Here is a 10,734-nt window from a genome sequence, read left to right as displayed (position 1 = left end):
CACACACACACACACAAATATCTGTACATGCTGTGACTCACTCAGTCTTTCAGTCCTTTGTGTATTTGTGATGACCTTGTTGTAACTCACAGTCTTTACATAACATTGAAGGAATATTGCAGAAAAGTGTAGCAGCTTTCTTTCTGTAATTTGTGAAACATTACACAAAATGGCAAACATTTAAGCCATGCGGTGAGTGATGGACATTGCTCATCTAAATTTGTCTGCACATTTCTATAAGGATATTATAGTAGTAGATTGTATTAATTAAAAAAAAAAACATATGTTCCATTCTTTCAACTGTGAATTTATGCTGCTTTTCTTTGTATTATTATATGATTTTATACTGAATACTTTCGGGTTTTGCATTGTCAGATAGTCCGAACAAGGAATACATTTTCAAACCTTGAATTATAAGATTGAAATAATCAGTTTAATCAGTAATGAACATAACACTTTGTCCCAGCCCTTCAAGCATCCTTTGGCTGTTCAGTCCAAACTGATGTTTTTCTGACACATCATTTGCGCCATTAACCAGAATCTAATGTAACCTCTAAACCCTCAAACATTTATTTTCCCAAAAGTCTTCACAACCTCACTTTGACCGTCCCAAACACCATCATCACCATCTCGCATCATCACACACACACACACATATTCACATACACACTCTGACCCAGGTCAGCGTTACATACATCACTGTCTCACCTGGTGTCAGAGTAGGTAACCCAAGGCCCCGTTGCCATGGAAACCACCTCCTTTGATCCTCTGTGTTGAAGACTCTTTACTTCCACCTGCGGCCTCTGGTCGAAAACAAAAGGAATGTGCAGAACTGCAAAATTTTTCATGAAATGTCAACCTAAATAGTGTTGCGTAAAAACTATTATTAACAGGAACTTTTTTTTTTTAACAGACAGTAAAAGTCTATGTCTATCCAGTCACATGGAAGTACTCTGAGTGCATGTTTTTACTGACTAAATCAAATTATCAATAAAGAGACTTAATGTGGTTTAAAAGTGGATGTTGTTGCCAAGAAATCATCTTAAACAGTGAAGGAGAAAAGAAAAAAAGAGAGACAGCAGTGAGCACAAGTCATGCAACATCCTGGACAGTACTCTGAAATATAAATATGGAACTTGTAGTCATCTCTTCTTGTAGTCTTCAGGTTCAGGTAGATTCTGCCCTTAAATTTAACTAGCAAAGACCTCAAAATTAAAGAGGAAAATTAGTGGTGTGTTTTTGGCTTTTATCCACCATGCTTTGTTTTTGTTTAGAGTGGTAAAACTCCTCTCAGCCTGTGTCTTGATTTTTTTAAAGGTTCCTCATGGGGACATAGCAGCAGCGGCCTTCGGCGGGCCACATCTGGTCCATATTCAGTTGTTTCATTTACAATTTCCATCAGTTCAAGAGACGATTGTGAGCTCGCGATGTCATGCTGGTTGATTGTGAACTTATAATGTCAGGCTTCCATTGATTTATGGATCCACACAAATCCATTTATTACAACCTACAGTATCTGTGCCTGGACAAAATCCCCTGCAGGAACAGTTAAAGGCTTATATCAAATGTCATGGAGATTTGGAATGAAAGCTTAAAACTTTTGTGTGTGCACTTGCTTACGTGTGTGTATCTGTTTGTCGTGTTTCTGTAGGATGAGCTGTCTGTCCCCGGACATTTCACAAGTCTGTGATTTATAGACGTTTTATCTTTTTCAGACACTTCACTATGGATTTTCACAAACATTATTAACAGCTAATCTCCTTTAACCCAGATTATCTGCTTGTTTTGGCCCCTTGCAGTGTTCTTCTTTGTTGAAGGAGGAGGAGGACGACGGGAGAACGCAGAATGAGTGGTTAAATGTCAAACTGTTGTTTTGATTATTAGCCTGGTCTCCTTCTTTCCCTCCATGGCCACCTCCATATGTCCCCCCCTGGGTTTGCTGGCTGGTCGGTTAGTTGCCTTGGACCAGGAGGGGCTCAGGAATTACTTGAGATGTGTTTTGTTGTTTCTAAGGATGCAGCTTTGCAGCGGCGACTGCTGCGGTGCAAGCACGAATCTCACAAACATGTTGCATTATTAAATACAGCGTCAAATGAGAGCTGGAGGGGATGTTATAAAGCCTCTTTAACTTTTACCAACCAAAGCAGAGTGAGACTGCAGCACAGCGTCCTCCTGTCCCTTTAAGGGACGGTGGCCTGTAAAGGTCAGATTATGCTCAGAAAGGGCTGGTTCGTACATGTTTTTTGACCTTGTCGAAAGGAAGGGTGACAAGCCGGTCGTGGTAGAGAGGGCGAGATGTGATGTCATTTAAAAATGAGGGTAACAGCGCTTATTTTCAGAGAACCTCTCCTGGAAGGGGTTTCAGACACAATTCGTCAGCAGTTCTCGTGAGTATACTGCCACTTTAAGTGACACAAACAGTTTTTACAACTTGGCAATTAGAACAGACCACTATGCAAATTACTGTAGTAATAAGAGGTCTAAATGTTCAGCCTTTGTTACAGAAATATATTGTTACATCCCCATCCTCCATCATTGAGCAGCTGAAATTGCAACTATGTGGGAGGTTGAAGATTGGGTGTCCCTTAAAACATCTAGTAATAGCCAGAAAGTAAGGAAATAAAGCCTAAATTTCACATTTATGGGCACCTTTGTACTCCAAGGCAGTAAAAATGCACTTATTGGTCCTTTACCAAGGTATAATTTAATAAGTTCCATCATTCACTGACAGTTTCGAGCTCTGTACCTTTGACTGAACCCATCAGTTTGCGGGGACGTAATTACTTTGTTGGCACTTGTAGTCAAAGTGTAACAAAGAAAATGCTCAAGGCGCTGATCAGCACAATAGAGCATGTGGCCTCGTTTTTCATTTCATTCCCAGCATACCTTTGTCCAGTCATGCTTTTCACATGGGAGGTATTTTTCTGTTCGAGTGCGGCGTCACTGTCACTCATGAGCTCCTGTTTGCCAGGATTTTGATGTGTGTGTTACCTGTACGATGGTGTTTGAAGTTTAATTTTTTGGCTTTGGACCAAAACTTAATCACATTGATTGATGTATCTATGGATTCCCAGACCTGGTGTGTTCAGATTCCTGGTGAGATGAAGAGCAGACCGGCCGTTTAGTTTGAACTGCCTTTATCTGAACAACACTTGACCTGTGTTGTGGTGTAAAACAGGATTACAGCATGAACATTCCTCCAGGAGCTGAGCCCAGTGATCTCTGGATCTCTTCCCAGCCGAAGGCCTCTGCTACTGGGCTTTACTGTGTAATGTGTAGCGCTGCCTCCTGGGGCTACAGATTGGATACAGTGGAGAAGGAGACATGGAAGTGTGTGTGATGATAATGACGATTGTAAAAAGGTGGCTTTAAATGCAATGCGGATTGGCATGTGTGTGTGCATACGTTGAAACATAAGAATGAATCAGTTGAAGGGGGGGATGGTTGTATTTGCTCTCTGGAGGCAGAAGTGTAGTTTTATACATATCAAAGGCTCCTGCTTACATCCCATCCCCACTCTCGACCTCCCATGGAGTGTGAGTGTGTGTGTTTCTGCTCCCGTTAAGCCAAGTATTGACACACAGCTGTCAGCAGTTCTGATCCAGAGTGTCTACAGGGGATCACCGTGCATCACAAGAGTTTCTAAAACAGAAACTATTATAGATGTAAAATCAAATACACATTAAACCGCAAGATTTCCCTTTGTTGAAGAATGAGATTTTCTGGTGCTGAAGTTTATTTTACGGTTTTTATTTGCGTATTTGAAAATACAACAATGTTAAGTATAAAAACGTGTACATTAAAACACATTTACACCTACATACACATACATATCTACATACACATGAAAATGTGCAGAAGAAGTGGGAAGCTAAGGGCTTGTTCAGAGGTCTCTCCTAAAACTTATAGCAAGAAAAACAAATGATTATGAATTATAATTATGAATAATAAGGGATAGAACACAAACTACAGGACAAAATGGAATGTAAATATACTCATATTCTCATTCTAACAATCAACATTAGACCTGAGAAGAAACCAATGTTTAAGATATTTTTCAATGCAAGCAAAGATGATGAATGGTTGACAATATTCAGGTTTAAATTCCCCCAAAGCTGTCCCTCTGTATCATAATAAAGTGTTTTTAAGTGTATCCTCATGATGAAATTGCATTTAAATTAAGATGATAGTAGAACTAAATTGACCGTAAGAACCTAAACGTCCCCCCGGGGATCAACAAACATTTACCTGTAAAGCTAAAAGGCACCAACTGTTGCCGTTTCTCCCCTCTGCTGTGCTGTGGCAGGCAGAGCCAGCCAGTCTACCCTGCCCTGTCCCCCTGTGGATTCAGGCAGCCCTACTCCTCCAACCTCTCCGGCGCCTCCTCCTACTCCAGGTACCTAAGCCGGCTGGTGGGACCGAGCCAGGCCGAGCCAAGAAAGTAAAAGCAAAAACAACAAGCAACGCTCTGCATCATCAACTCCTGTTTATAGCACATTCAAAATGCCTGAGCAGGAGTTTTCCATTCACCATTCATGGCAAACTCGTGTTCTGCTTCTGTGTCAGCTTTCATTGGGCAGCTGCTGTAAAAAGTCCCATTGGAGCCAGTGTGCTGTAAACAGGACGAGTTCAGTGTTTCGCCAAAAAACAAGCCGAGTCGAGGCAGACTGTGCTAGTCGCTGCTGCAGAATACAAATGGATGACATGCAAACACACACACACACACACACACACACACACACAGAAACCCAATCTTCACCTTGAGTACCATCAGGACATTAACAGCTTTTACACTGCTACGCACGCTCTCTTTTCTGTGTTTTATTTGTGAGTGTTCCTGATCCATGACCCTCTCTAATCAAACTAAATTTAGAAAAGCAACAGGAATTCTTCTGTTTTTCAAGGCCGCACAGGAACACTAACAATACGAGTGTGAACTTTGTGACCCCTGCTGTGAGTTTGAGAGAGCTACAGTGTCTTCATATGGTTGTTGTTTGTGTATTTGCTTAAGCTGCGAGTCTAATTTGACACATTTGATCCTGAACCAAAGATATATACACGCACACAGTGTAAGTCGGTGCTTGCAACAGCTTTCTCGCTGCAGCGCTTTGCCAGTTTGTCAGGTTGTCTGCTTGGTCTCATACGCAAGGTCTCGGTCACACAGCCACCGAAGTCCAGCCAACCTTATGGTTTGTTTTTAGACCTGTAGCATGCCACATAGGTGGGTATCTCCTCAGCAATTGTGTAATCATTACATAAACTTAAAAGCCATTACAGATTTAAGAATCCAAAATGCTAAAACTTTTAAAACCTTTAACCTGGTGGAGAAATGTATCCTCTTTGTTTGCCATTTACTGAGCAGTAACCATGACCTAATTCACTTAGTTTATGTGTGGTAGTAATTCTGTTGCTATTACCTACATTTTTTAAGTGTAATATACCCCACCTATGAGCTACAGGTTAAAACAAACAATATGAATATTTTTTGGTTATTATTTGACCCAGACTTTCACTCGGCTGCCAGCAGCTGATGCTTATTGCTGCTTCACTGTCAGTCATGCTCTATTGTTCCCCTTTTACCTCCACAGTCTGTAAAGCTAAAACAAACCTGTTTAAACATCTATTGTTCTTTTATCTTATATTAAACTTCTCTGGAAACAAAATCCCTAAAATAGCCTTCTTTTAGACTTGAATTAATAGATTTGGCTCATATCGTTGATGGTGAAATGATTTACTGACAAGGAAGATGTTTGCAAGTGCACTGACTTGCAGATGTGAAGGAGTATTTTCCTGGTCTCCCAGCCACTCACTCAGTAATGCTAGGACTCCCTCTAGTGGTGACAAATGCTTACACATTTGCTGAATAAATATAGAGAACCAAATCACATATTTAAAAGGGCAGTGCTCAACATGAACACGAGCCACCATTTGTGTAATTTTTAGCTTTTTACAGAGTTTGTCAACCTATGTGTTGATCTGATTTGTTTTCTGGTTGACCCTAGTGGGGGAACCAGGTTGAAGATCAGCAGATTTCAGGCACTTAAATGCTTTTCATGCTCATTGCTTACCAAAACTCTTGCTCTTGCTTTATACGCTCACTGTCCTCTCTGCCCCTGACTCAACACATTCCCCTGATCTGACTAAAGCAATTTTTTCTCTCACTTCTATCTTTTGTCTATCTGTCTTCCTCCACCTTTTTGTTTTCCCCACCTCCACCAGGTTCCCTCACTCTCTGATGCTGGGCCCATCAGGCATGCATCCTACAGGGATCCCCCACCCAGCCATAGTGCCCCCTTCAGGCAAACAGGATCACGATCAGTATGACAGGGGCATGTACGCGTAAGTATTGACTGCACTGCACGGCCCACTTTTCAAATCCACCTTTTCCAATCTACCCTGTTCATCATATCCTCTTTTAATTTCTCGAGCTGTTTAGTATGTGTATGTATGTACTAATTCACTCTTTTATATCAAACATAAGAGTTAAATAAGAAGATTGATACACATCTGTAGCTGCAGCCGCTTAGCTTAGCACAAAGAGTGGAAACATAGGGAAACTGCTAGCCTGGCTCCATCCAATGGTAACAAAATGCACCTACCAGCTCCTCTAAAGCTCACTAATTAGCTCATTAGATCTTGTTTGTTTAATCCAAGGTGTAAGAAGTTGTAGCATTATTGAAGGTTATATGCCTGCCTATTTCTTAGCCAGGCGGGGGGGGGGGGGGCCACTGTGCTTTAGCTCAACAACGACCTTGATAAATGTTATCTTTAGTAGCTACTAAAAAGGTTCTACTTACGATATAGCGCATAACAGTTTCACCAAAACAGGCATATACACTGCATTTGTATGACATTCTACCTACGTAAATAAAACCTGAGAATACATCGCACAGCTTTTACTCCTATGGGTTAGAAGTTGCGACTCTTCATAACCTTTATGAGCATTCTTAAGGATATGTGTGACAGTAACTCTCACATTAAATTTTGTCCTACCACCATCAATTCCTGAAACGAGTACCATCAGCGGCTTATAACATCAGGAACATGGTGAGAACAGTTAGTAGGCAATGCTATCTCAACACACCCGCTAGAAAGGCCTACGAAAATAAAATGACATTGAAAATAAACTACACATATCACCATGAATAATATGCACATAAAGATAAGCAATACAAGCCAGTTTAAAAGCGTAGCTGGCGTACAATTATTCAATAGAATCACAAGCGGATAGAGCATGTTCGCAGCCTCTAGCTACCACACCCAAACATAAATCTCTGTCAATCCTCACAAGTTTAGACTGCCGAATGTCGTCCTCTTTTCTACCCCACCAGTCGTACAAACAGTATGCAGCGCGCCTGCCTTGTATGAATGATCCTACCCGCTCCCAGCCGCTGGTCTCCGCCACTGTCATCATACCTCTGCCCCAGGCGCGCATACTAAGTTGGCTGTTGTTATGAATCCGTTATGCACGATTGGTCGGAGTGGTTTCGTCTACCGAGTTGCTGGCACCAGCGACTCCGCGCACTAGCGAACTAGCCCGCTATGTTTCTATGTTGAGTCCGACTGATAGGAACAGCGCTTTAGTCTTTAGCTCTGTGTGCGTCTGTTTGCTGATGCTGTGTGCTGCGTTCCCTCGCACACTGCTGTCCAACTCGGTTACTGCGCTGCGCTCGCTCTTTAGTGAACGGCGATGCACTTCGCCCTCCATCTCCTTCATCTAGCATGAACGGCGATCGACGGGCCCCTGACCGCAGGTTCTGGGCTCCTTCTCCTCGCTTGTCTTGAGGTTTCCCTTGCAGGGGGCTGCGACGAGTGGGAGCAGTGGCAGGCAAAGAAGACAGGAGAAGGATAGGGGGATAATCAGACTGGTGAGAGAAGATTTGATGCGCAGATGGTGAGGATATCGAACTGTTTTTCTCTGTTTTTGATTTATGTCAAACTTTGGGTATAACAGAAGTACGTCCTGTTCTTTATCATCACGCTTACATCCGTCATTGAAGACACAAACGAAGGAATACATACCAAAATACAAACTATTACAGCACATATTTGACACTCTTAAGAAAGGATACACTTTCTACAGAGATTCAGTTGAGGAATTGATACCACATGGTATCCATACCTACCGACATCTTATTCACCTACTACCTTAGGTGCCCGCACATTAAACTCTAAATATACGTAACTCAAAATCACATTTACAAGCTAACAGAACAATTCAGCCCAATAAGCGTGGACGGGGGTAAAAACAAAAAAGACAGAATCCACCCCAGCCCTGCTTAAAACTTATTATACTGATCTTTGTTACATTCGCACAGTCTGCCACTTGCAGAAACTATAAACCTTGCCGCCCCCCCCCGCCCGCTGGCCTAAGACACATAGGCAGGCTGATTAACCTTCCAATATGCTACGAACTTCTTTACACCCTTCGTTCGGATTCATACACACAACAGATCCTAATCGCAGCTAATTAGTCGCAGGCTTTAGAGGCAGCTGGTAGCGTTGACTTGCAATTTCTTGATATTTACCCTCAGGTGGAATGGAGCAGGCCTACGCAGCCTCTCACTATCGTTTTCCACTCTTTCTTGTGCAAGCTACACCCAGCGCTGCAAGCTAGCAGACTGCTGTAGTCAATCTTCTTATTCTATCACCTTAATGTGTATAAAGACATGACAATTAGTACCTACATAACCAATACTAACAGACTCGGACATTCAAAACGAGGACCATAATGACCAGGTAGATTGGAAGGTGGTATTTGAACTTCTGGAACGCTGGCCGTGCCAGTGCACGTCCAATACCATTACGCGTACATTGCCCCTGTCATACGCATACGTCGACTCCTGTTTTGCCTGAATGGGGGCACTATGCGCAGTGGGTGGGTCCCTGTAGGATGCATGCCTGATGGGCCCAGCATCAGAAGAGTACCGAGCGGAACTTGGTGAGGTGGCGGAAAACAAATGGAGGAAGAACCGCATAGACAAAGAGATACGAAGTGAGAGAAAAAAATTGCTTTAGTCAGATCAGGGGAATGATGTTGAGTCAGGGGCAGCGAGGACAGTGAGCGTATAAAGCAAGAGCAAGAGTTTTCGGTAGCTATGCAGCATGAACAGCATTTAAGTGCCTGCCAATCTGCTGATCTTTCCAAACCTGGTTCCACCCCACTAGGCGTACAGACCAAAAAAACAAAATCAGATCACACATAGGTTGACCAAAACTCGTGTAACAAGCTAAAAATTAACGACAAAATGGTGGGTCGTGCTTCATGTTTGAGCAACTGCCCTATCGCTTAAATATGTGATTCCTGCGTGCTCTATATTCTATTCAGCAATGTGTATGCATTCTGATCCACCACTAGAGGGAGTCCTAGCATTACTGGGATTGAGTTGGCTGGGAGACAGCAGGACACACTGCCTTCACCACTCTTGCAAGTCAGCATGCAACTTGCAACACACTCTCCTTGTCAGTAACAGGTCAATTTCCCATCAAACGCATCATGAGCAATCTATTTAATTTCAGTCTAAAAGGACAGGCTATTTCAGGGAATTCTTGTCTCCCCTCCAGAGAAGTTTTATAAAGATAAAGCAACACATAGATCGCTATTAAAGCAGGTTTTGGTTTTAGCTTTACAGACTGTGAGGTAAAAGGCGGAAAACAATAGAGCCATCGACTGACAGTGAAAGCCAGCAATAGCTCAGCTGCTGGCAGCCGAGTGGAAAAAAAAGTCTGGGTCAAATAATAACCAAAAAATATTCATATTGTCTGTTTTAACCCTGTTAGCTCATACGTGGGGTCTACCCACACTTAAAGAATGTTACGGTAACTAAAGCAACAAATTAACTAACCCACAACATAAATAGAGTGAATTAGGTCATGGTTACCAGCTCGTTCAGGTTGCCAACAAAAAGATTACATTTCTCCACCAGGGGTTGACGGTTTTGTAAACAGTTTAGCAATCTTTTGGGATTCTTAACATCTTGAATTCGGCTAGTTATGTAATGAATTACACATATGCTGAGCGAATACCGCCACCTAATGGATGGCATGCCGTACAGGTCTAAAACAAACCATAAGGTATGGCTGACTTCGGTGGCTGTGCGGACCGAGACTTGCGTATGAAGACCAGCAGCAACCTGCAAAAGCGCTGCCACGCGAGAAAGCTGTTGCAAGCCACAGACTTACATGTGGTGCAGTGTATATATCTTCTGGTTCAGGATCAAATGTGTCCCAAATTAGACCTCGCAGCTCTTAAGCAATATACAACACAGGACAACAACAACATATGCAAGCCCTGTCGCTCTCTCCAATACAGCAAAGGGGTCAACACAAGTCTCACCTCACCATTGTTAGTACTGTTCCTGTCCTGCGGCCCTTGAAACCGAAACACTCCTGCTTGCCTTTTCTACATTAGTTTGATTGCAGCAAGGCGTATCCACGGAATCTAGGCAAACAACTCACAAATTAAACCACAAGAAAAGGAAGCGTGCGTAGGAGTGTCACAAGCTGTTTCAATGGTCCTCATGATCGGTCAACTCAAGGTGAGATTGGGTTTCTGTGTGGTGCTGTGTGTGTTGTCGTGTGTGTGTGTTTTGCATGTCAATTCCCTTTGTAGACTTCTGCACGCAAGCGGACTTAGCACAGTCTGCTCGACTCGGCCTTTGTTTTTTGGCGAAAACACGAACTCGTCCTGTCTTTACCGCACACTGGCCCTTCCAATGCGGACTCTTTTTACCG

General features: G+C 42.7%; 1 protein-coding gene across 5 annotated transcripts in view; it reads left to right on the top strand.

Annotated features, from left to right (window-relative positions):
* Positions 1-4,189: 4,189 nt before the first annotated feature.
* The window catches only part of tcf7 (transcription factor 7), a 25,710-nt gene continuing 19,165 nt past the window's right edge, over positions 4,190-10,734 (top strand). For 2 of the 5 annotated variants that reach the window (XM_035667120.1, XM_035667119.1), the window contains exons 1-2: positions 4,190-4,396; positions 6,220-6,339. In XM_035667120.1, coding sequence (XP_035523013.1) covers positions 6,236-6,339 — 104 coding nt within the window. In that variant the 5' untranslated portion in view covers positions 4,190-4,396; positions 6,220-6,235. The remainder of the gene's footprint in view (positions 4,397-6,219; positions 6,340-10,734) is intronic. The other 3 variants (XM_035667123.1, XM_035667121.1, XM_035667122.1) reach the window with 3 other exon arrangements.

This window comes from Morone saxatilis, unplaced genomic scaffold (assembly GCF_004916995.1).
Source record: "Morone saxatilis isolate NCDOM2014 unplaced genomic scaffold, NCSU_SB_2.0 Contig20, whole genome shotgun sequence".
In the NCBI taxonomy this organism is placed as follows: Eukaryota; Metazoa; Chordata; class Actinopteri; family Moronidae; genus Morone; species Morone saxatilis.
Note: the sequence above shows the minus strand (reverse complement) of the source record. Positions and strands in the feature narration are given on the sequence as shown.